The sequence below is a fragment of the Linderina pennispora genome (assembly GCF_002104995.1).
Source record: "Linderina pennispora strain ATCC 12442 chromosome Unknown DL89scaffold_3, whole genome shotgun sequence".
Classification (NCBI taxonomy): Eukaryota; Fungi; Kickxellomycota; class Kickxellomycetes; order Kickxellales; family Kickxellaceae; genus Linderina; species Linderina pennispora.
In genome coordinates this window covers 1,144,104-1,168,364 of record NW_024468251.1, presented here as the reverse complement: position 1 = coordinate 1,168,364, position 24,261 = coordinate 1,144,104, and the positions used below count along the sequence as shown (strand labels likewise).

Here is a 24,261-nt window from a genome sequence, read left to right as displayed (position 1 = left end):
TTGTTTCTCACTTCGTTTAGAAAATCACCAGCCCAAATCAAGCCACTGTTTTTTTAGAGATCCTCATCCTCGTCAATCTCGTCGTCCGAGTACTGTGCTGTCCCTGTATCTGCCTCTTCGGCTGCCTGGGACGCCACAGCCTCCTCGTCTTCGCCAATGGTCCTGGCTCTGGCCTCGCGCAGCTTGGACTCATACTCCTCAACCAGCGCCTTAGCCTCGGGCTTCTGCGCAGCCTGGGACTTGGCCTTGGCGACAATATCATTGAAATACCTGTACACCGCATCCTCGGACAGGCTCTCCTGGTATCCAGGAAGGCCATCCAGTAGCCTGCGCACGCTGCGCTCAGACTTGTATGGCAGCAGGGCCAAGCAATAAGCGATATCGCGGCACTGCCTAGTATCGGTGGTGTTGCGGAAGCGCTGGCACAGCTTGTCGACCACATTGTCGGTCTGGCGGTCCTTCTCCTTGATGAAATCAAACAGGAACTTCATGATACGACCGAAGCTATCCTCATTGACGGCGGCGGCGCCGACGCTCAAGCTCGAGATAATGTCGGGCAGGTTGTTGTAGACAGCATTGTCCTTGGTGGACAGCTCGGCGAAAAACAGCTTGGCCAGGTCGGCCACGTGGGTGTCCTTGTCCTCCAGGCACTTTGCCATCTCGCCCAGCTGGCCCTTGACCTTGACCATGCCGTTGAGAATCAGATGTGTCAGCACCATCAGCGTGGTTTTCTTGACCTTGGTGTTTGAGTCATGCAGAGGCCCGTACAGGTACTGAACGTTCTCGCCGATCAGATTATTGAAGCACACGGTGATGTCGCCCAGTGCAATGGCGATGTTGGCACGAATCACCGGCGACCGCGCACGCTGCAGAAGAGTCAGCAGCAGCGGCAGGTGCTCCTCGCAGAAGCCCGACGAAATGCACATGAACTTGGCTAGCGCTGCTGTTGCATGCACAGTCAGCAGGCGGTCGTTGAACTTGCCCAGATTCTTGCAGATATGCACCAGCAGCGGGCCAAATAGCGCCAGCAGCGACTTGCTGCCGGACAGCAGCTCGCGCTCGCGGATGGCCGCAATGATGTCGCCTATTTCGTCCTCAGTTGACCCGGCAATCTGATTGAGCTCGTCGTCGTCGTCGCCATCCATGGTGTCGTCGTGGGGGCGGCTGTCGGTCGCACGGCGCTTGCGGCTGGGCTCAGCCTTGGCCTTGCGGCGCTTCAATTCGGCCTCGATGGTCTCCAGCAGCACAATCTCCTTGATCGCAATGTGTCCGACAATGAACAAAAGACGCGTCAGGTCCCACGGGTCAACGAGCGTGCTAGCTGGCTGCTGTGATAGCGTCTCAGTCTCGTCGTCATCAATGTCCATGGCGTGCTCGTCAGCTGGCGTCTGTGACATGCTGGAGCTGGCCAGCAGATCCTGCACCAGCCCGCGCCTGCTTCCGGACAACACGCACAGCAAACGCATCGGGCTTTTCACCCAGTGCATAGATTGTGTTCAGCGCCTGCTCGGCGGCTGGGAACCACTCCGGGTCGCGCCGTGGCTCCTCGATGATCCTGGCCAGGCCTTCGAAGATTGGGTTGTCCATCGGGAACCGCTTTGTTCTCTGCCTCATCTATAGCTGCCGCTGGGCCCGGCCGCTTCGATCGCCGCGCGCCCAGACACTGCAGGGCCATACACGTGTACTTGGCGATGGTTAGATCCTCGTGGCCGTAGCGGCCCAGGCCGATGCGCATATACAGGTCGATGTCGTCGGTGACCACGGAGCGTCGCGCCTGTGCCATCATGCCCAGCACAATTATTGCCCCGCGGCGCTGTGCAGGCGGCAGGCGCTGGCGCGTATACCCGTAGACGCTGCGTAGTTTGGCGATGACATCGTTTCCAATGAACTGCTCGTCCACCAGCGTCCGCACAAGCTCCTCCAGTGAAATCAGCTCCGCCAGCGTCGCGCCAAACGTCAGACTGATCAGATTGCGCGTAATCCGGCTCGTGTTTTCCGATGCGCTGAGCCGCTCGTTCGGCTGCAGATACAGCTGCTTGTACGACTCCAGCAGCTTCGCCCGCACCCCGCGCGCCTCCTCCGGGCTGCCTGTCGATCCTGCGTGCGAGGCGCTGGCACCGGTCGAATTGCTGGTCGATGGCACCCAGATCAGATGCGCCATCCGCCGGATCCCGCCCTGTGCTCCGTCGACGCGGAACCGCACTGCCGTCACGAAGAAATCCATCGCCTCCATGACCTCACTCTTGTTGGTTGCACCCAGAAGCTGCACCAGCAGCGGTATTGCCTCCTGCAGCTGCCGCACAAAATACAGCGCGTCGCGGTAGTACCGCTGCTGGAACTGCAGGTGCATGGCCTTGGCTGCCATCTCGGGCGTCAGCCCTGCATTTGAGATGTCCGGGACGCTGCTCTTGTCAGCCTGCTTTCCAGGATTCTGCGCTGCATCATCTTCATTCACTGTCTCGTCGCCATCAGCCATCTCGGCGTCAGAATCTTCGGGGTCTTTGCTCACTGTCGGCTTCTCTGCTGCCACGCCCTTGGCCATGCGCGCAAGCTCGCCAGTGATCTTCTCGAGGCTGTCCTCAAGTGGCTCGCTGGCTAGCTCAGCGCCATCAAGCGCAAACGGATGCGACTCCAGAAGAATGGTGAGTGCCCGAATTGCATGCTTACGCACATTGCTTGCCTTGTCCTCGAGTCTCCCGACAACCAGGTTAATGAGGCGGGGCCGCCGCTTCGGGAACTTTGCCGGCCCACTGCAAATAAACTGGCACACCTGCATGACCTTGGCGCGGACCAGGTAGTGGTTGTCCTGGAACCGCTGTTCGACAATATCAAAGTACTCGCCCACCTGGTTCTTGATGATGTCCGTCTGCTCCTCCTGCGTGGCCAGGTACATGATCAGGTGCCCAATTGCGTCGACCATGGCCGACCGCATAATGTGTGCTTCGCTGTCAAGATGCCGGATCAGCAAGCCCATCTGCCGCAGCAGAGCCTTGGGTGCAAGCTGCGAAAACTTGATAATGAACCGGGCAGTGTTTTTGGGCCCAGACTTGTCGTGCACGCTGCTAAACTCCTTGCCTGCGACATCCCGCAGCACCTCGTCCGCCAGCTGCGCACCATCATATTTCTCGTATGCCAGCTGGACGAGCTGTGCCATGGACTCGCTCAGATGCTCGTAGTGCTGGATGTTCTGCGTGATCAAATGTGACTGCACCGTACAGTCCGTTGTATGTCTGCACCCATTTGCACATCACATTGAACAGCGCCATCTGGAACTCGCTATCACGCCCGTACGCTGGGTTCTCCAGCACCTTGTGCCCGAGACGCATAAACACCCCAATGAATGAGTCACGCTCCGGTACTGAATTCCAGATCCGCCCCAGTGGCAGCTGGAACAGCTGCTGCAACAGCAGATACAGGTCCATGACCTTTGACTTCCAGCCGGGCACAATCTCCGCAATACTCGCTGCCTTGGTACTACCTGGCACGCTGCCTACGCCCTTGCGCCGCCGGCCTTTGGTCTGCGCTGCTGATGTGCGGATCTGCGATGCCGACGACTCGCCTCGCTCGATGATCCACTGGAACAGGTACGCGTAGCGGTCCAGTGTCTCGGCATACTGCGTCGGGTCCGAGCCCTGTGTGGAAAGTGCGTTGGATGCCTGCCGCACCACGCTCTCGAACCCAGCTACCAGCATGTCGAGCCCGCGCGCAATCAGCTTGGGGTCTACTGCGTGCAGGTCACGGGCAAACGCGCGCAGCGTGTCAAATGCTATGTCATCGTTGATGGCCTCGCCGCTGACCACCAGCTTGTCTGTCAGGCTGTTTATAGCTCGCTTGGCTACAATTGCATCGATTCCTTCAAACGTAAAGTCATTGTGAATCTCCACCTCGCCCTCCTGCAGCTTTATCAGCTGCTCGTGCAAGTTGAACATTATATGGAAAGGGGCAGGGGTGTATATGAATAGCTTGAAAATAGTAAAGCGCGAGTTGGCAGCCAAGAGCAAAGCTGCTCAATGCACACTAGCCTTGCTTCTTTTTTTCTATGGCCATTGGCTCGTGCTGTTTACAAACCGCGCCAGATTCCCTGTGATTACTAGATTACTAGATTCTTGATCGGCATTTTGTGCGGTTCGCTGAGAAAAACGGCAGTTCCCACACTCCAAAATGGGTCGTCATTGCCAGAAATGGGCACGGAGCAATGTTCAAAGCGTCCTTCTCCGACGTTCTTTCAGCCCGCATACCACCAAGTCATGCGTCCACTCGCAGTGCATACCAGTGCATCATCCCTCGCAAGGCCGTTTCGCCGGCATCTGTCGGCTGCCGCGTGGAAATGGGGCAGCACCAGCATGTATAAAGCCCCTTGTCCGGCCATCGCTCGTTCCCACACATCTCTGCTCTGCAAGCAAAACATTCTTTCTCCCCTCGTATATTCACACCTTTTTTCTACTAGCACACTTTTTCCACCCACGATGGCTGACGTTGAGAAGTACTTTGACCTGGTCAACCAGGACCAGCAGGCGTTCATCGAGACTCTGCGCGAGGTTGTGGCGATTCCGTCGGTCAGCGGCGACGCCGCTCGCCGTCCCGACGTGGTGCGCATGGGCGAGTGGCTGCAGGCACGCTGGGAGGCTCTGGGTGCGACATGCAAGCGCGTCGACCCGGGCAAGCAGAACCTGCACGGCGAGATCCTGGATCTGCCGCCGGTCATCCTGGGCCAGTACGGCAACGACCCGAACAAGAAGACCGTGCTGGTGTATGGCCACTATGATGTGCAGCCGGCGCTGATCGAGGACGGCTGGGAGACTGACCCGTTTGTGCTGGTTGAGAAGGAGGACGGCCGCCTGGTGGGCCGCGGCTCGACCGACGATAAGGGCCCAGTGCTCGGCTGGCTGCTGTGCGCTGAGACGCACAAGAAGGCCGGCATTGAAATGCCCGTCAACCTGAAGTTCTGCTTCGAGGGCATGGAGGAGAGCGGCAGCGAGGGCCTGGATGAGATCATTGTCGAGGAGGCCGACAAGTGGTTCAAGGGCACCGACGTCGTGTGCATCAGCGACAACTACTGGCTGGGCAAGAACAAGCCGTGCCTGACCCACGGCCTGCGCGGCGTCAGCTACTTCCACCTGCAGGTTGAGGGCCCCGGCGCCGACCTGCACTCGGGCGTTTTCGGCGGAACCGTCCACGAGCCCATGACCGACCTGGTCCACCTGCTGTCAAAGCTGGTCGACGTCAACGGCAAGATCCAGGTCCCGGGTATCTACGACCAGGTTATGCCCATCACCGACGAGGAGGAGGAAACCTACAACAACCTCGAGTTTTCGCACACTGCGCTCGCCAGCGATCTCAAGAATGATGTGCTCATCCATGCCGAGGAGCGGGACACCCTCAAGCACCGCTGGCGCTTCCCCACCCTGTCCATCCACGGTGTCGAGGGCGCCTTCTATGCGTCCGGCGACAAGACCGTCATTCCTGCCAAGGTCCGCGGCAAGTTCTCACTGCGCACCGTGCCTAACATGGAGCCGGCCAAGGTCGCTGAGCTGGTCACAAAGTACCTGAACGACGAGTTTGCCAAGCTGGGCAGCAAGAACAAGATGCAGGTCATCGAGACCCACGGCGGCCGCTGGTGGTACTCGTCGCCCAAGCACCCGAACTTTGTCGCCGGTGCCAAGGCCACCGAGAAGGTCTATGGCGTCAAGCCCGACCTGACCCGCGAGGGCGGCTCCATCCCCGTCACCCTGACTTTTGAGGAGAACCTCAATGTCAATGTGCTGCTGCTGCCCATGGGCGCCAGCGACGACGGCGCTCACTCTATCAACGAGAAGATTGACAAGCGCAACTACATTGAGGGCATCAAGCTGCTCGGTGCTTACCTCCATGAGGTCGCCAACACGGACCTCAGCGCCTAAACCACATCTCTTTCTACAAAGTGAATACCTCTTCACTCCTCTTCTCTATTTCATAAAATGTTATAGTCCAAAACTGTCCAACCGTCCGCTAGAGTGTTTTTATTGACTGGAAGGACCTATACTCCTCCAAGTCTCACAGCGAGTATGCCTGGCTTGCTCTGTGGTCTCCTAAAGTGACGATACTCTCTTTTCGCCTATGGATTCAGACCTGAAGATGACGAATATGTATCTTAAAAGTACTGGTAAAATCGAACTTGGAACCATATATCAAAGCGCCGTTCGTCGTAGCTCCTTCATATTTCGTAGATGCAGTAATGTAATAAGCAACCCAGTCAATTCCCGCATCCTCAGCACTCGGACTTGGAGCCATTGAATCACTGGCCAACACACATCCTACATAGAAATGCGGTCCCTCCTGCGCCATCCACCTTTTCTAATACCTCACCCTCTTCCACATATTCCGACTTCCGTACAACCCCCTTCTTTACATTCCACTATTTAATCTTCGTGGCCGTCAGCCGTGGCATACCTCGGCGTGGGGTTCGGTTCGGTCATGTGCATCGGCAGCCATTCGATGGATACATCTGACTACACAAGAACCACCTTCCCTGGACAGTGGGATGAGAACACGCTTTTGGTCTGCAACCTTCTGCGACAGACCATCGCTATACCATACCTATAGGCAGGTTGCGTCGAGCTCTCTTCCTAGGAACATACCTCCTGTTGTGTCAAACAGGCGAGGCTCTTGCAAGATTTCTCTACCGACCCCGCCCCTGATGGCTCTGCTGCCACCCAGACTGCAGGCAAGCAGGCCCCCAGAACGAGCCCCTAACAGGTGTGGTTCTTTTTGAATTTTCTGGACAGTTTATATATCTGCCTTGGACTGTGAAGCCCCATGGTAGATTCCTTGCCATACTACCGGCTGTCTAAACCTTAGTGGCTAGCTGAGCTCGCATCGCAAGCTCCATAAGCGTAGTAATCAGCTCATCAATCAACCATCTCAACGTGGCGCCACATGCCTTAGCAGTGGCCACACTGGCATGTTGGACAAGGGTTCAGGGAACCTCATCGAGTGTTCCACCACTGTGCTTCCCACACCTTTCCTTCGCTACCTTTTTTTTCCGCCCACTACTAATTCCCTCCAGAATGACCAGCTTGGAAGAGACCTTAGCCACGACCGTCGCCCAGGCGACAGAGGCCGCCACCGAGGCCGCCAATTTCGACCGTCCCTCATTAGCACGCTTCCTGGCGCCCATCAAACCATCGCTGGAGAACCCGACGCATCTAATCCTGATGCTTCTGGCTTTTTTCTTTGTGACGCGCAGCATCATCGCCTTCCTGTCGCCGGCGCGCCAGCCACGCTTCACCATGAACGATGTCGTGCCGAAACCCATCCCGGCCAAGCGCGACTTTACGCCGCGCGAGCTCTCCGAGTTTGATGGCCGCGACGAGAATACCCCCCTATATATGGCCGTCAATGGCACCGTGTATGATGTGTCGAATGGCCGCTCATTCTACGGGCCAGGTGGTCCCTATGCGAACTTTGCTGGCCGGGATGCGTCGCGCGGACTGGCGCTTGGCAGCTTCGACAAGTCGACGCTGACTGACCTGGATGCCCCGCTGGACGACCTCAAGGGCCTGGATAAGACCGAGGTTGAGTCGCTCAATGAATGGGCCACGTTCTTTGCTGGAAAGTACTTGCCCGTTGGTAAGCTGGTGCCGAATCCCACTGCCGAGGAGAAAAAAGACAACTAAATCCCTTGTTTGCTTCAATATATTGAATATCTAGCGCAAATGCTGGTATGTCACCATGCCGACAGCCCACAACCATGTTAGGTGCAAGGCAATCAGCGCTTTGACTTTGATGCGAATGGCAGTGACACATGCCCAGATCTTTGGCATCTACAATGGCTTTCGCCCCCTAGTGCATCGCCTTCATCAAAGCGGTGACGCGATGCTACCCTGGTGTTAAAAGCCAGTATCCCAGATATTCAGCTTGTTCTCTTTTCTTCAGTTTCATCTCACAAGTATTTCCCCGATTTTATTAGTTCGAATTTATGGCGTTTTGAAAATATAGACATCATTTTCGGCTAGCTCCTCACGGCTTCACTCAGCAAACCTGGTCTGTGGAAGGCTGCATGCGCTGCCCCGACGAACGCAGTTGTTCCGGTGAACCTATGGTCTGCCAACATCTGGTTTGCTTGGCTACTGAGACGGCTCTTCGCTGGGCTGATGAGTACCTCACCCGTGACGCCTGAATCGGTGTAGATCTTCTAGCGTGCGGAGCTTCTCCGCCCACTCCTCTATATTAATCTCATCAAGGCTGCCGCTAAACATTGGTATGGTTTCCGCCGTTTTTGTAAGCTTGTTACCCAGGGCAGCAATACCATGAAGGTTTACCGCACACAGCGTCGCTGAGGGGTCTGACTATTCCTGTCCCACTCCCAGGGGCTCGTCAGTCACAACCAGACTGGTCGCTTCATCGGCACCGCCTACCTTGTCTCGGGTGTTCATATTTTAAAATAAAATGAATTAAAAGACCCTAGGTTTTGAAATGGGATTATTGCATATAGAAGCAAAAGTAAGCTACAGAGGCATGGGAATGGCATATATATTGGCCATGGCACAATACAGGCGGGCCTATTCGTCTCGACTCTTGAACCGTGATCTCGCAGCAGTTCTAAACTTCAGACTCGTTTTCCAGTCACTCTGTAATTCAGGCAATATTCCTGAACGGTTCCGTCGTTCTACGGCCATTGCTGCCGATGCTTCTGGCACCACCCCTGCAACATAGAGGCTGCGCAAGAGGCGTGCAGCATCTGCAGGCGATTCTGCTGCCAGCAGCAGCGAACCAGCGCTGAAGCGCCTGCACTGAGAAGGCCACCAAGATGGGAGATGTCCAGGATCACCATTGCACCAACAACCATCCGACACGTTCAAATGATCGGTTCACCGTGATGCCCTTATCGACGTGTCAACCCATGCTGACTAGCAGCCGAGCTCGCATCGCGAGCAGAGCAATTCTAGTAGATAAGGAGAAGATATCGATAAATGTTTGTATCAGCTATGAAATGCAGAATGAAGCACACTCACTTGGAACACACGGTTATCATGGCATCTTTGTTTTATAATGAAAAACCAGAAAAGGAATAAATGAAGCAAGAGCACTGGTTAAAATATTGGCATCAAACACCTTCATTCCTGGCATATCGGTGATACACATTGTAGGGTGGCCAGTAAAATTGCCAACAGCTACAGTCCAAGCAATTCAGCTCATCCAGTTCGGCGACCATTGCAACAAAAAAAGTATGCAAAAAGCTGAGAAGAGTGGGATTCGAACCCACGCCAGTGATACTGACTGCGACCTGAACGCAGCGCCTTAGACCGCTCGGCCATCTTCCCAGACAACTCGCTGATTTCTGATCACAACCAGCCATTGATAATATTGATGAAAAACCGGTCGACTCTTAATTGAAACACCCTTTCAAAAAGCTACATATTGGTGAGACATCGAGTATAATGTGGCAGAGTCTGCTTGATTGCTGACCATAAATTCAGGCAATGCTAAACTATTGATCACCAGTGCAATATACTACAAGCGAACCGTTTTGCTGAAGAGACTACTGATACCTGACATGAAATACCAATTCCGTGTCAGTTTGCTTTATTTCTGTACATTGATGTCTACAATGATTTGAACTTATTCCTTAGGCCCAGTCGCAGATAGCGCTGCCACCCGAGCTCTTGCACTTGGTTCCAGCAGGGCACGGAATTGGTGGGTTCCAGTTGCCGTACACACAGACCTTGTAGCCCGAGTTTCCAGAATCGCATGCCATGGCACCGTGGGTGCACGATCCAGATCCCGAAGAACCAGTCGGGGCAGGAGCGGCAGGCGCAGAGCTCTTCGGGGCATGCGGAATGGGTTCGTCCTTGGGCGGCTTAGAATCACCCTTGGGCGGCTTGTCATTTCCTGAGTCGCTAGGAGCAGAGCTCGAGCCACCTGGAGAGATGGTGACCTTCGGGGCGTTATTGTAAAGCTCAATGCCTGTGTCATAGTTGCCGTTGAACTCGGCCATAGCCGGGTATCCAGGATAGTTGACAACGGTCATCTTCTTTCCGGTGTATGACTTGGACTTTCCACCCTTAATTGCGATATCGGCACAGTTCATATAGAATTCGCGGTTCCCTGACGCGTTGGCCCAGGTCCAGGCAAACACAGCCTTATCGGAGCTCGGAAGATCCTCAGGTAGCTTGAAGGTGTAGCTCATAACGGATGCAGTGTTCGTTACCGATGCTGGCTTGGACCCAACAAACATGTAGCGTAGAACCTCGTGGACGACAGCGAATGTCTTACCGTTGTCGTAAGAAATCGAGAACTGGCCGTGGCCGCCTGTGTTGTGATACTGGTAACTTAACGTGGTATATAACTAGTGACAGTAAAGAAACTAAGGAGGGCTGCTGACGCGCTGGCGTGTACTGAACTATATAGTGGGGCCACTATACTCTTGCGTATGCACTGTGGCGTGGATCTAAGGATCAGGATCAGTTATGCAACATCCTTCCCTTCCAGCCTGCACCTACGGTGGGTGGACTGAGCGTTGATATGCCCGCAATGTGCGTTGTGCATGCTTCAAGTTGTCTGCGGATATCCACTCATCGTGATCCCGTGTGTAACCCTTCCAGCGAACTAAGTATTGCCGCCCCTTTGTCCGGTGGTCCCGATGGTCTATGATCCCTTCGATCTCATGCTCACCCTGACCATCGATTGTACTCACGGCCGCCGGGCACCGCTGGTCCTTCCTGCGGAACCTTTCCGACTCGATATACTTCCTTACTAGTGCTACTGACACCACTGGATGTATGCGCAGTTCTGGGGGTAGTTCCAGGCGGACTGCATTCGGTCCGACCATTTCCACTACGGTGTATGGTCCAATATATCGGTCCTTCAAGGGTGCTGGTGTCTCGGCCATATATTCGGGAGTGGCTAATCGTGCCAACAAGTACACTCGATCGCCCGCCTGTAGTGGTAGTTTGTCACGGCCCTCGTTGTAGTACTCTGCCGACTCCCTGTTCGCCAACTCGATGTTATCTCGGATCTCCCTTGAAATGGTTTGTAGCTCTTGGATGCGCTGGCTTGTGGTGGTGCTGCTGGTTGCTTTCTCTATCTGTACCCCGTTGAGTAATCTGGGCGTATACCCATAATTTGCGTAAAATGGCGCGTACCGGGTGCTGCGGTTTTTGAAGGTATTGCATGCCCACTCCACAAATGGTAAGTGTTTCTTCCAGTCATTTTGGCGTCGGTTTACCACTGTCCTAAGCATCGTTTCAATGGTCCGGTTTGCCCTCTCCGTCTGCCCATCTGTTTGGGGGTGGTGCGCCGTGCTCATATTCAGCCTTGACCGTAGTAACTGGGCCATTGTCTTCCAAACAGTCGATGTGAACCGCGGATCCCGGTCAGATACTATCGAATCAGGTACCCCATGTTTGCAGAATACCCTGGTGAGTAGTAGCCATGCAACATCTTCAGCAGTTGCAGACATCGTCGTCGGTATACAGATAACCATCTTTGTCAGCCGGTCTACCACAACTAGGATTGCATCACAACCATCAGATATGGGTAGTCGTGTGATGAGGTCCATCGATATACTTGCCCATGGCCTTGCTGGTACCGCTAGGCTTTGCAATAGCCCATGTTTCTTAGCCTCGGGTTTGGCACGTTGGCATACGTCGCAGGATGCTACATATTTGGTTACGTCTGCCAGCATACCTGGCCAGTAGTATGATGCCTGTAGTTGCTGATACATACGGTTGATACCAGGGTGGATCGCTGCCAATGTATCATGGAACTCCGACAGCAGCAACTTGCGTACACTTCGCTTGGCCACACATCTCTTGTTGCTCCGTAATAGGTATCCATCCTGTAGTTTGTACTTCTGCAGCTGTGTGTCGCTTCGTTGTGTCTCCATGCCTGTCCCATTCTCCGCAGCTAGCAGCTGTTCCGCGATGCGTGCCAGGTCCTTGTCGCCCTGGTATGAATCCTCTGGCTTGGCCAATACTGTTGTCGTTGCGGTTGATACAGCATTGAGATGACAGCTTGTACCAGAGGAGCCAAATCCCTTTTTGCCTCGGTCATGTTGGCCTAACTTGTCCACTGCTTGTACGGCTACTATTGGTAGCATGTGTGCTATCATCTGTGCTACACGTTCGCCCACTGCGACTGCATATGGTTCTGCGCTGCTATTCCTCAGAATCACCGAAACTTCCCCTGTGTACCCTGGGTCGATCACTCCTCCCTCCACTGTAATCCCTCGTTTGGCTAGACTACTGCGGCTTATCAGCTGCATATACATGCCTGGTGGAGGTGTTACTGCGAACCCCACTGGTACTAGTTCTGTGGTACCTGGTGGGATGAACACGGCTCGCACTGATGATATGTCCAGACCAGCATCTGTCTGGTGGGCACGGCTAGGTAGGGTTGCACGTGGATGAAGTAATTGGATCTGAACGCTGTTCCGCTCACCTGTCCCCAGTTGCTGGATGTGTAGGCTATCCAAATCTCTAGCTGCTTGGCCCCCGATTGCTGAGCCCATGAGCTGATCCTCGTTGCTGTCCTCACCGGCCCGTAGCGCTGTGCGGACTACGTCTGGTATAGATTCTGTGTCTGACTCAGATTCATCGTGTGCCTCCTGCTGCTCCTGGTACGATCCCTCAAACCATATTGGTGGTGGTGGCGGTGATGCCAGCATTGGTGCATGTGTCGGCTGGGTCTCCATGTGGGTTGGTTCCTCATCTTGCGATCTGGCTACCTTGTCACTTTTGGTCATTGAGGAAACCATACCCCCCCGCGAGGTGCCTTGGCTTGGTATCTCCGTCTTGTCATAGTAGTCGCTTGGCTGTTGCAGGTCGGTACTTGAGTTAATCGCTGGGGCTTGAGACAAATGACCGTCGTATGCTGTCAAGGGTTCTGATGCTCCTACCCCTCCTGGTGGTCGTGATAGAGTGTCTGCAACTACATTCAGTTTACCTTGGCGGTATGTTACAGTAAACTCGAAATCAGCCAGCTCATCTAGAAACCGTGCGAACTGGTTATTTACTCTTGACTGTAAGCGTAGGTGCTTAAGTGCACACTGATCTGTGAGTATCTCGAATCCAGGGTCAATCAGGTAGTGCCGCCAGCTCCGCAATGCCTGGATTATTGCTAGCAGCTCCTTTACATAGATAGCATGCTTCATATCTGCTCGTGATAGCCGCTTTGACAGGTATGCCACTGGGTGCCAGCCATCCTCGTGATGTTGGTGGAGGACTGCACCAATGGCATGGTGTGATGCGTCAGTCTCCAAACGACGTGGCAGTACAGGATCGAATGGCCGTAGTACTGGTTTGGAACACAGGGCCTGTTTCAGCTCCTTGAATGCGGTTTGCGCCTCTGGCGACCAGCGGAACACGCCATTCTTGAGTAGATCTGTGAGTGGCCTAGCGATGTGTGCATAGTTGTTAATAAATCGTCTGTAGAAGTTGCACGATCCCAGGAAACGGCGCACGTCTGTCTCATCCCGTGGTTGCGGCCAATCTGCGATGCCCTTTAATTTGCCTGGATCCATTTCGATGCGATTGTGCCCTACAATATGTCCCAGAAACTCCACGCTATCCATGAAGAACTCGCATTTGCTGGGTTTGCAGTACAGCTTTTCCTGGCGTAGCGTCTGTAGAACTGCGTCGACGTGCTGCTGATGTGACACCCTGTCCCTGCTGAATATCAGAATATCATCGAGGTAGGCCAAACAATATGCATGGTGTCCTGCTAGCGCTTCTCGTATTGCTCGCTGGAAGGTGGGTGGTGCATTGCAGAGTCCAAATGGTAACACACGGTACTGGTATGTACCATTGTGTGTTCTAAACGCTGTCTTGGGTTCATCACCTGGCCTTATCCTTATCTGGTGATATGCCGCATGCAAGTCCAGTTTGCTAAACACATTGGCGCCACGCAATTTGTCTAGCAACTCATCGATACGCGGGATCATAAATGCATCCTTCTTGGTGACCTGGTTTAGCCGCCGATAGTCTATGCACATCCGCATGGTACCATCTTTCTTTTTCACAAACAGTACCGGGGCACCCCATGGTGATAATGATGGCTCGATGTAGCCTTGGTCCAGCAGTTCTGCCAACTGTCGTTCGAGTTCAGCTAGTTCGCCAGCTGACATCCTATATGGCGTCTGTGCGTATGGGCGTGCCTCTGGTTCCAGGTCTATCCTATGCTCTATGTGTCTCTGTGGGGGTAAGCCCTTTGGTGGCTCACACAGTATATCAGCGAACCTCTCCCTGATCTCCTTCGCTTCCTCCCCTCCGGCCACACCTCGTCTACCCTGCTCTGTCGTAACTGGTGTGATGATTGCGATCGTGACAGTATCAATGTCCTGGCTGCGTGTGTCAGAAGCTAATGTCGTGCAGAGCTCGTTGACTGAGATCAAATCAATGCTCTTTTCTCGCTGTGTCCTCGGCGTGCGCTGTACTCCATGGGCTCGTACATGGGCCCCGTTGTCTGCGACGAACTCCAATGTCTTGTTGCTGCAGTGTACAGATGCCTTATGTGCTGCCATCCAATCGAATCCTAGCAGTATATCTTCACTGATTGGAACGACCATGCACTTGAGCAGCGTCTGTGCATTGGTATCTCCCAATATAATCGGCATTGACACCGTCCACTGTGCTCTATAGTGCTCACGTCCGTCGGCCAGGTGTATAATGACATCACGTTCCATACGCGTCTGTTGTAGGCCTAGCTCCTTTGCTAGCCGTGGCGATACGCAGGTACCCTGTGATCCCGTGTCCACAAGAGCATGGTAGTTTCGCCCTTTTACTGTGCAGGCCAACAGCAATTGGTTTGAGGCAAGTCTTGAAGAGTGGAACGCAGCATTTATTGAAATCTTCATGCTGGCCACTGCAGGTGCGGATCTGGTGCTTGCATGGGCGGGTCCGCCTACTCTTTTCCCAAGGGGCTCCCTGAGAATGAGTCATCAGACTCGTTACCATTCTTCATATTGAGCTGGTTGACTCGTGCTGTGTTCTTGTTGCCTGTTGCACCCTTTTGGCGAGCTACATCACACTGGCGAAGTATGTGTCCCTCATGGCCACATGCGATGCACTTGCGTGCCTTCAGGCGTGCAGTGAACTCGTCATATGTCACCCAGCCTTTAACGCGGTCGAATAGCATACTTGAGCCTCCACGATATCCCATGGTTTTCTGTGAGCGGGTCTTCGCTGCGCGCACCTTCAAGTTGTCCACCTCCATAGGCTCACCATCCGTGGCTGAGCCTGTGATGCTCGACCTTGTAGTGTTGTGCGTGGTTGCAGAGTGGCGAGCAAACTGTAGTTCTTGGAGTGCGGCCGCCTTCCTACTGATGAGAGACTTGTCCGAGCTCCGCATAACAGAGGTCCGCATTGCCAACGGTAAGCATAGGACATACTGGTCAGCTAGTAGTGCATCGCTCTTAATCCCTGCTTGGCGCGCCAGTTGGTCGAAACGTGTGTTGAACTCGTTTGTCGACTCAGCACCTTCAGCAAGTGTCAGCTGCTGTAACTTGCTCAGCGCAATCACTGAATCTCCAGATGCTGCCTCCCGAGAGTCGAGGAAATCATACAGGTCGGAGAAGGAGTCCTGTAGCTTCATCGTTTCATTTACGACGCCCGTATTGTGACTATCCTGGTATGACGCCCAGGCATCCCGTAGCTCTGGTGAAATCGTTGCACTGGCTAACTTGAACCGGTCTCTCTCATCCGTTACGCAAAGTCCCTCGAACATATCCATCATGTCACGCTTCCAGCGTGTCAGGGACATTGATACCTTAGTTCCGGTGAACTTCCCATTTGCTTGTGCCCAGTTGACCGCCGTATTGAAGGCCCGGGAGAAGTCGGCTGTAGATAGCTTCATCATGGCTATTACCAATCAACGCCGATTGGAGTAACGTGCAAAGTTAGGTGATGCTACCAGGTGTTGTGATACTGGTAACTTAACGTGGTATATAACTAGTGACAGTAAAGAAACTAAGGAGGGCTGCTGACGCGCTGGCGTGTACTGAACTATATAGTGGGGCCACTATACTCTTGCGTATGCACTGTGGCGTGGATCTAAGGATCAGGATCAGTTATGCAACAGCCTGAGTGCGCAGCAATGTTGTCATGGAACTTGACTGTCACTGACTCACCAGCTGTCCAGGTGGCCGAGGGTGTTGCAAATGGAGTCGTGTACTTGCAAAACGGGTTCTTCTGACCCAGCGTCATCGAGCTGATGGGCGCGTTGATGCCACTGTCGAGAGACTGGCCACCAGGAACAGCAGGGCAGTTCTCGCCAAAAGGCGAGTAGCGAGGGCACGGGTACTTGAGCGAGGCATGGGCAGCAACGCTAGAAGCCAGGGCCAGGAGGGAAGTGACGGAGATGATGGTAGCCTTCATGATTGAATAGGTTGGTTGATGAGTTTGCTTGATGATTTTTGCACGACCAGCGTGTGATGATGAGGATGAATGCAAGATGTGATTGTTGTTGTTGTTGTTGGTTTGAAAATGCTAAGATTGAGGAGACCCATGGGGTTTTATATGAAAAGTCTGGAAGCGGCAATCCGCTTGAACCAGTTTCCACGGGTTGAGCACCTGCAAAGGAACCCTTTAGGCTGACAGGACCTAAAAACTAACCGACCATCCGCGTGCATCACCTCATACAGGCCTGCGGAATGAATGAGCATGTAAATGCAGCAATCACCCTCATCTCAGGCTAGGGTATTTTTAGAACATTGGGAGACCCAGGGATGCAAAGGATGTAAATCCTCTTTTCTGGATCGAATTGCAGGATACCACTAATGTAAGAAAGAAGGTTGAGGACAACATGGGGCTATTTTTGGATGCACGCAATTTAACATACAGGAGGTCCCTATTGAGGCTACCCGAAAATAGGATATATGACGTACAATATATTTTTTGCTAATACTAGAACCACTTTGCTCGCAATGTGAGCTCGGCTGCTAGTCAGCATGGCTTGACCCGTCGATGAAGCATCACGGCAAACCGATCATTTGAAGGTGTGGGATAGTTTTTGGTGAAATGGTGATCTTGGACATCTCTTGTCTTGATAGCCTGCTCAGCATGGACGTTTTTGCATTGGTTCACCATTGTGAGGCTCAAAAGAGCCTGGATCCTCTCAGCCAACTGAAACTATTTTAGCAGACTGTCAAGGACTATTTGGACTACAAAACCTTATTTAATAAAAGAGATATGCTCGACGGTACAAATAAAGGACAGTGTCGATAACTGTACACAAAAGATAGCATAGCAGTAACAAGTGCAGCTAAATACGGGAATGAATTGCGAGATCTGAGCCATCTACAAGCTGGTCATGCTGTCAAATGATTTAAAATCTAGAGTATGAATAATCAGTATTTACATGCCTAATCTGAAGAAGCCCTGTCATCTTCCTGCTGATTCAAAAAATAGTCACTGAGCCGAATCCGCTTTCCTTTCTTGACTATCATGGGAACTCCGGTACCCCATTTATATTTGATCTCATGCGTATTATCGTCTGCATCGTCATGCAAATGGTCTTGTGCGTTAGCCCACCATTCCTGAGGCTTGCGTACCCTTCTGCCCGAACGAGTGACCGAGGAATCCGCCGATCGTTGTCCAGACGGTGATTTGGTAGAGGGATTTTTCTGAGGAGTAACCATTTCTTCAGCTAGCCGCTGCTTTTTGGCCCTAGGCGTAGCTGGCTTGCTTGTGGATTGTGTGCGTCTGGATCTCCTCTGAGCAGAGCTCCGCACTGGCGTCCTTGTTTTGGATCTAGTGGTTGGTGAGCGAATATGCGGTTCTTCACACGCGGAGTCGCCCCCAATCTCAGTGAGCCGAGCCGCCTTGGTCTGTGAAAGGTGCAAGGCTGCGGTTGCTTGCTGCCTTCTAGGGGGTGTCTTGACAAAATCGTCGCTGAAATGTCCATGGTTGTCTTCTGCATCGCTGTCACTGTTTGCTGCAGGGGCTTGCTGCGGATTTATAGATATCCAGAAGTTATTCTCATCGTCAGAGGCGTCCTTTGCGCCACGTTCAGCATCTGGATCAGCATCTGGATCTGAATTGGCGCCCAGTTTCAGTGGATCGAGTGGGACCGGAGTCGACACCCTTTGAACACCAGGTTCAGGGCTGGCCACCATTGTACTACCACTGCCAACACCACCGCTACCACGATCATCATCACTACCCTCTGTGTCCGCCTCCTCCCCGTCGTTGGTCCTCATCAGTGACTGCTCTTCCACACCGGCATTCTGGTGATGCATGTTGCTGACAACACTGCTGGCCCGAGACGAACAGTTGGTGTCTAATAACGCTGCAGCCCTCCTTATCGGTGCTGTGGGCTTTTCCGTATTCAATCTTCTGAACTCTGACGAAAGCGAACCAGAGGATGGCGACAGCGACTGGTCAGCCATAAAGAACTGTCGTGCGGCTCCATTACTGGGAGATCGAGCGTCAATTGGCGCATCATAGCCGTAGTATCCTTGTTCTGACGCTAGCAGCACCCGAATGTAATCACTAACCACAATTCTCCAGTTTACTGGAAACCCATCGGCAAATTCCTGGATGATCTCGTCCGGGAGACCACGCCTTCTCGCGCCTTCGACACTAATCGGCCCAGCTAGACTATACTCTCTCCCTTTTGACGACAGAACGCGCTGGGCGCTGAAAACTCTTCTGATGTCTGATGAATACCGGATCATGGTCTCGCCGGTTTCCTTTGTTGTCAGACCGCCGACCAAAACCGTGTGCTTGTATACATCAATGAACACAAACCACTCACGCAGCTCTATTACTGTGGACGCACCCGGAAGTGCTATTCTCGGGCTCATCGGGAGTATTGGCCGCAGACTCCTTGGCATTTGCATGTGTGGGACTGGGGTCTGCGCATTGTATAATCTGAGTGGCCGTAGAGAGGTTGGGTACTCCACAGGCTGAAAGCGGCGGGGGTACGGGCTGAACACCGGCGGTCGTGGGCTCATACCACCAAGGCTCGGGGCATACCTCGGTATACCCCCAGTTCTTGCTGTTGGCTGTCGAGAGCTGGGTGTTGTATTTGGCTGCGCAAGGTGCTGCGGGTATGGTGTCCTGAACACGCCCTGGTCTCTCATTCTGTTGAACAAGTTTGTCTGGTTATTCGGCGTGTCGCTCATTTTCAAGGAAAAATGGCAGCGATGCAAAATGCAAAATATAAATTAACAGCGCAAGAGTAGAAAAACTGGAAAAGAGTGGAGATCAAAAGGAATTGTCAAGCCGGGGTCTGGCTCTGATGTCACCTAAAAACAGGAAAGTGATCACTTGCATTCTGCTGAGGGGGTTTCTCAAAGGATGTATATTGTACATAATTCAGGCATGCCTTTAAAAAATTAAACATCGCGCTATCTGTGGACGAGTAGTTGTCAGGCCAATTTTTTGTTGGTAGCTTAGAGCTCCTGCGAAGCAGCGCCGGCCTTCTTGCTCTTCTGGGGGAGCAGAGTGTTGTGGATGTTGGGCAGGACACCACCCTGGGCGATGGTCACGTTGCCGAGCAGCTTGTTCAGCTCCTCGTCGTTACGGATCGGCCAGCTGCAGGTGGCGGGGGATGATGCGGGTCTTCTTGTTGTCGCGGGCGGCGTTACCGGCCAGCTCGAGGATCTCGGCAGTCAGGTACTCGAGCACGGCTGCCAGGTACACGGGGGCACCGGCCGCGATGCGCTGGGCGTAGTTGCCCTTGCGCAGGTGGCGGTGGATACGGCCGACGGGGAACTGAATTCCAGCCTTGGACGAACGCGACTTGGGTCCAGCAGACGACGAGATACCGGCCTTGCCTCCAGACTTGCCTCCAGCCATTTTGATTTGGGTCTTTGTTTTTGGGTGCGTGGGTGCGTGTGCGTTTAAAAGCGACGGGTTGGGTCTTTGCTGTGGTGGAGCAAGAGCGAGAGAGAGAAAGTTATGTGTAGAGCGAGACTAGCCTGGCAGTCGGTGGGCTGTGTGGCATGCGGGCCTTTTATACGCACTGGCGCCGGCCTGCCCAGGAAATTCGATTCTGCCAAAATCGGGCCCGTGGACTGTGCCTCGATTCCAGCCAATCATGCACGCGGCCCATTTTCTGCGCTCTTTTTTTTCTTTTTTGTCCAGGGCGCTGGCGATCGGAGAAGCCAAGTTCGGCACGCCAGCACACTAGCAGCAAAAGGCCAGCAGAAGGCAGCAGAAGCAGCAGAAGGCCAGCAAAAAGCCAGCAGAAAAAGCAGCATGGCTGCGCTGGGTCCTCTGGCTGCAGCTGTGCGTGCTGCCGGAGCAGTGCCCTTGCTGCAAATTGCCCCGCTGCGCATTGCCACACGCGTCCACACGCGCACTGCTCCGGCAGAAGCCCTCGCTGCACCCGTCCCGACAGCGCCGGGCATGGCGCCGGGCATGGCGCCTCGATCTGGGCGCAACAAAATCACGGGTCAGAGGGCTGGGATCAGCCGGGCCAATCATCAGGCCCCAATCGAGACGCGCCTCGCTGGTGGATTTGTCTCGCATGGGGCATGGGCTCGGCGAAATTCTTATAAAAGCACGGCCAGCACCGCGCCTCGCTCCGGGCAGTGCTTTTCTTTTTCTAACTCCACGTTACTTTAACACACTCGCTACACCCACCACCACACGAACAAAAGACAAAATGGCTCCCAAGGTTTCCGACAAGCCCGCTACCGGCGGTAAGGCCCCCGTCAAGTCTGTTGGCGAGAAGAAGTCGCGCAAGGTCGTCCGCAAGGAGACCTACTCGACCTACATCTACAAGGTGCTCAAGCAGGTGCACCCCGACACCGGTATCTCGAACAAGGCCATGTCGATCATGAACTCGTTTGTCAACGACATCTTCGAGCGCATTGCCTCGGAGGCCTCGAAGCTGGCTGCCTACAACAAGAAGTCGACCATCACCTCGCGCGAAATCCAGACTGCCGTCCGTCTGCTGCTGCCCGGAGAGCTGTCGCGCCACGCCGTGTCCTGAGGGCACCAAGGCCACCACCAAGTTCGTCGCCGCCTCCAAGTAAATACTACCGAAGCGCATTTTGTCACCTTGTATGTAATAATAAAATTGCTTTGAAAAAACAACTTCCCAGAGGCGGTGACATTGGCATTTGAGACCGCGAAGGCGTGTATGCCGGCAATCCGATGGTGATTCCTGGGCCAAGGCAGCTTGATTATCCGTGGCTCGGTCCGTTTTTCATTGCTTACCGAATCACCGCCGGTGACTTTTTTTTGCTGATGGGTTGGGCCTTTATCAGCACTGTTCTTCCGCTGGCTCTCAATTCGAACTCTTATTTTTCCCTTTCTTTCCTTTCCTATTCTACACCTGTGTTCTAAATGTACGCGCTTTCAGGAAAAGTCAAAGGGAGCAGGACGCTGACGCAGCTGCACTTGGCCCGATCTACTACGGTGCGGCTTTACTCGGCGCCAACAGAATATGAGCGTGCCCAGCGGCTACGGGCGATGCTGAAGGCGCGGAGCACAGCCAGCAAATGGAACAAGGCGCCAGTGCCTCATGCTGACTCGCAGGTCCGATCCAACCGGCCGATCATTGGCGGCAACGCACGGAATCACCTCAAATCGGCGCATTCGGGTCCGATCTCTGGGCTGAAATCGTTCTTCGAGCAAGAATCAGCCAAGGCTACGGGCAAGGCAGCTGAGCCAGCAGCAAAGGCAGCGCCGACAGAGCCGGCAAAAGAGCTGGCCAAACCAGAGCACAAGGAGAAGCCCACGGCGACAGCTAGCTTCTTCTTCATGGGTAAGGGGTCAGGGGCGAAGACCGACGTGCTACCGTCGGCAGCGTGGAAAGAGAAGCTCCGGAAGCAGCAAGCGGAAGAAGCTCTGAAGGCAGCACGGGAGGCAAAAAAGTTTCCCAAGGAGCGGATGCCGCTGGGGACAGATACAGCGCCAGTATCGGACCGATCCAAAGGATGCGGTTGACGAGCATGCAACTGCAGTGCCGAAGAAGCGGCGTGAGTTTACAAAGCGCGAGACGCTGGCAGAGAAGAACAAAATGGCAGGCAAGAAGCCGCCGGCGCCACAGCGGCGAGAGCGGCGGCATGTGAGCAGGGCCACGCTGGGGATGGTGAGGAGCACGATGGCCTGGAGTTTGGCAGCGGAATTCTGGCGGCAGATACCCATGACGGCAGTCGGCAGGGACCGCGCAGACGGCGGCCAAAGAAATACAAGATGCCCAAGAAGGGCCAGGAGGTTATTCTGCCGCTATCGCTTACTGTCGATGGCCTGGCAAAGCTGCTGGACGTGCCAAACGACCATCTAATAGATAAGATGCGGGGTCTGGGCATGACGGACAAGCTGGCAAACGACTTTTTGCTGTCCAACGAGGAGGCAGCAGAGATTGCGCTCGAGTACGACGTGGTGCCGATTATCCCCGAGAACAACGGACCGGAGCTATATGCCCAGCCCGAGCCTGAGGACATGTCGGTGCATCCGCTGCGGCCGCCTATCGTCACAATCATGGGCCATGTAGACCACGGAAAGACCACACTGCTCGATACCTTGCGCAACTCGAGCATCACCGCGACTGAGGCTGGCGGGATTACACAGCATATTGGCGCGTTCTCGGTAGAGATGAAGGGCGGACAGCACATCACGTTCCTGGACACGCCCGGCCACGCAGCGTTCAGCGCGATGCGGGCACGCGGGGCCAACGTCACGGACATTGTGGTCTTGGTGGTAGCTGCTGCTGATGGAGTCATGCCGCAGACCAAGGAGGCGATCCAGCACGCACAGGAGGCGGATGTGCCGATGATTGTGGCCATCAACAAGTGTGATAAGCCTGGTGTGGATCCGTCGATAATCAAGGAGGAGCTGCTGCAGTATGGCGTGCAGGTCGAGGACTTTGGCGGCGACATCCAGGCAGTCCAGATCTCAGCATTAAAGGGGACTGGTGTCGATGAGCTTGCCGAGAACATTGCGACTCTGGCTGAGGTTCTTGACCTGCGTGCCGAGACAGACATCCCGGTGCATGCGTCGGTGATCGAGTCGCAGCTGGAGAAGGGCCGCGGAAACGTTGCATCGGTGCTGGTGAGCCGCGGAACGCTCCAGGTGGGTGACGTTGTTGTGGCTGGATCTGCGTGGTGCAAGGTGCGCAGCATGACCGACGACCGCGGCAAGTCGGTCAAGAAGGCCGGGCCGGCATCGGCGGTCAAGATCATGGGGTGGAAGGAGCTGCCCCAGGCAGGCGACTCGGTCCTGCAAGCCACAAGCGAAGCGCAGGCCAAGGAGGTGGTGGACAACCGCGTAGAGAAGCGCAAGAACAAGGAGAAGCTGCTGGAGCTTGCGGCAATGAACGACCGGCGGCGGGAGAACCACGAGCGCGACGATAGCGAGCGGGCGCAGGAGAAGGCGTTCAAGCTGGCTGTGTGGGAGTACCACCAGGGAATCAGAGCCACATACCCGGACCCGCCTGTCCGCAACAAGAAGGGCGAGGCCCAGGGTGAGGCTGCAGCGCCAGAGAACGACAGCGCTGCTAGTGCTGAGAGCTCGGTCAAGGTTGTCCCGGTGGTGATCAAGGGCGATGTGTCGGGGACAGTCGAGGCAGTGTCCGACTCGCTGAAGCAGCTGCCGGACAAGAAAATCAAGATCAACGTCGTGCACTCTGGCGTTGGGCCGGTCAGCGAGTCGGATGTGGTCATGGCGGGATCTGCCGGCGAGGGCCTGGTCATTGCGTTCAATGTCAAGGCAGACAAGAAGATTCAAGCGGTGGCCAAGCGCGAGGGCGTCAACGTCATGACATTCCGCGTCATTTACAAGCTGCTGGAGGACATTGAGGAGCTGCTGGCGTCCAAGCTCGAGCCATTGCTGGTTGAGGAGGTGCAGGGCGAGGCGGTGGTGCAGCAGGTATTTGAGATCACGCTCAAAGGCAACAAGACGACGCAGATTGCTGGCAGTCGCGTCACTATGGGCTCGGTGACGAAGAAGGCCAAGGCGCGCGTCATGCGCAAGGGCAAGGAGATATTCACAGGCGACGTCGAGTCGCTGAAGAACGTCAAAAAGGACATCGCCGAGGCAACCAAGGGCCAGGAGTTTGGTGTCTCGTTCACTGGGTTCGAGGACCTCCAGGAGGGCGATATTGTGCAGTCGCTGAGATTCAAGGAGATCCCGCAAAAGCTCGAATAGAAAAGTTCTGAGATGCGTACTTTTTTCTTTGGAGGTTATTTACACGGCGACAGGAAGGAGCCGCATATTCGCATAAAGCGCTCACCGCAGAGCCGCCACCGATGCAATGCTCTTTGTCTCCTTTACTATCTCTTTTGCACAGCACTCTTTTCATTAGAACGACATCTAGATACACAGAGTA

The 24,261-nt window shown here is 54.4% G+C and overlaps 11 protein-coding genes and 1 non-coding gene across 12 annotated transcripts; 4 read left to right on the top strand and 8 right to left on the bottom strand.

The window, feature by feature from the left end:
* Positions 1–53: 53 nt before the first annotated feature.
* Positions 54–3,929, bottom strand: DL89DRAFT_291475 (uncharacterized protein; the record flags this gene model as incomplete). The annotated part of the gene is made up of 4 exons (XM_040890201.1): positions 54–1,418; positions 1,456–1,545; positions 1,595–3,178; positions 3,207–3,929. 4 exons carry the CDS (start codon positions 3,927–3,929, stop codon positions 54–56), a joined length of 3,762 nt encoding a protein of 1,253 aa, XP_040745698.1.
* Positions 3,930–4,303: 374 nt separating this feature from the next.
* Positions 4,304–6,230, top strand: DL89DRAFT_265877 (CNDP dipeptidase). The gene has a single exon (XM_040886868.1). It carries the CDS (start codon positions 4,467–4,469, stop codon positions 5,898–5,900), a length of 1,434 nt encoding a protein of 477 aa, XP_040745697.1. The 5' UTR covers positions 4,304–4,466; the 3' UTR covers positions 5,901–6,230.
* A 223-nt stretch (positions 6,231–6,453) lies between these two features.
* On the top strand, positions 6,454–7,655 carry DL89DRAFT_274319 (cytochrome b5; the record flags this gene model as incomplete). The annotated part of the gene is made up of 3 exons (XM_040889175.1): positions 6,454–6,515; positions 6,559–6,625; positions 7,305–7,655. The coding sequence occupies 3 exons, from the start codon at positions 6,454–6,456 to the stop codon at positions 7,653–7,655; spliced, it is 480 nt and encodes a 159-aa protein (XP_040745696.1).
* Positions 7,656–9,219: 1,564 nt separating this feature from the next.
* Positions 9,220–9,302, bottom strand: DL89DRAFT_t24. Its single transcript has one exon. It is a non-coding gene; the product is annotated as a tRNA-Leu (tRNA).
* A 211-nt stretch (positions 9,303–9,513) lies between these two features.
* Positions 9,514–10,336, bottom strand: DL89DRAFT_265874 (uncharacterized protein). Its single transcript, XM_040886867.1, has one exon. The coding sequence runs from the start codon at positions 10,214–10,216 to the stop codon at positions 9,608–9,610; it is 609 nt and encodes a 202-aa protein (XP_040745695.1). The 5' UTR covers positions 10,217–10,336; the 3' UTR covers positions 9,514–9,607.
* A 1,656-nt stretch (positions 10,337–11,992) lies between these two features.
* On the bottom strand, positions 11,993–12,490 carry DL89DRAFT_221360 (dUTP diphosphatase; the record flags this gene model as incomplete). Its single annotated transcript, XM_040884515.1, has 1 exon — positions 11,993–12,490. A coding segment is annotated over one exon (498 nt), but the record flags the coding sequence as incomplete, so codon positions are not given.
* A 2,390-nt stretch (positions 12,491–14,880) lies between these two features.
* DL89DRAFT_255925 (uncharacterized protein) lies at positions 14,881–15,834 on the bottom strand (the record flags this gene model as incomplete). Its single annotated transcript, XM_040885395.1, has 1 exon — positions 14,881–15,834. One exon carries the CDS (start codon positions 15,832–15,834, stop codon positions 14,881–14,883), a length of 954 nt encoding a protein of 317 aa, XP_040745693.1.
* A 68-nt stretch (positions 15,835–15,902) lies between these two features.
* On the bottom strand, positions 15,903–16,446 carry DL89DRAFT_265870 (uncharacterized protein). Its single transcript, XM_040886866.1, has one exon. It carries the CDS (start codon positions 16,350–16,352, stop codon positions 16,029–16,031), a length of 324 nt encoding a protein of 107 aa, XP_040745692.1. The 5' UTR covers positions 16,353–16,446; the 3' UTR covers positions 15,903–16,028.
* A 437-nt stretch (positions 16,447–16,883) lies between these two features.
* DL89DRAFT_265869 (uncharacterized protein) lies at positions 16,884–19,098 on the bottom strand. Its single transcript, XM_040886865.1, has one exon. It carries the CDS (start codon positions 19,058–19,060, stop codon positions 17,339–17,341), a length of 1,722 nt encoding a protein of 573 aa, XP_040745691.1. The 5' UTR covers positions 19,061–19,098; the 3' UTR covers positions 16,884–17,338.
* Positions 19,099–19,289: 191 nt separating this feature from the next.
* Positions 19,290–19,856, bottom strand: DL89DRAFT_265868 (histone-fold-containing protein). Its single transcript, XM_040886864.1, has 2 exons — positions 19,600–19,856; positions 19,290–19,514 (listed from the first exon to the last, which is right to left on the bottom strand). The coding sequence occupies exons 1-2, from the start codon at positions 19,776–19,778 to the stop codon at positions 19,373–19,375; spliced, it is 321 nt and encodes a 106-aa protein (XP_040745690.1). The 5' UTR covers positions 19,779–19,856; the 3' UTR covers positions 19,290–19,372.
* A 733-nt stretch (positions 19,857–20,589) lies between these two features.
* On the top strand, positions 20,590–20,945 carry DL89DRAFT_244597 (histone H2B.1; the record flags this gene model as incomplete). Its single annotated transcript, XM_040885069.1, has 1 exon — positions 20,590–20,945. One exon carries the CDS (start codon positions 20,590–20,592, stop codon positions 20,917–20,919), a length of 330 nt encoding a protein of 109 aa, XP_040745689.1. The 3' UTR covers positions 20,920–20,945.
* A 270-nt stretch (positions 20,946–21,215) lies between these two features.
* Positions 21,216–24,249, top strand: DL89DRAFT_265867 (initiation factor 2). The gene is made up of 3 exons (XM_040886863.1): positions 21,216–21,805; positions 21,896–21,910; positions 21,941–24,249. Exons 1-3 carry the CDS (start codon positions 21,276–21,278, stop codon positions 24,078–24,080), a joined length of 2,685 nt encoding a protein of 894 aa, XP_040745688.1. The 5' UTR covers positions 21,216–21,275; the 3' UTR covers positions 24,081–24,249.
* Positions 24,250–24,261: the final 12 nt, after the last annotated feature.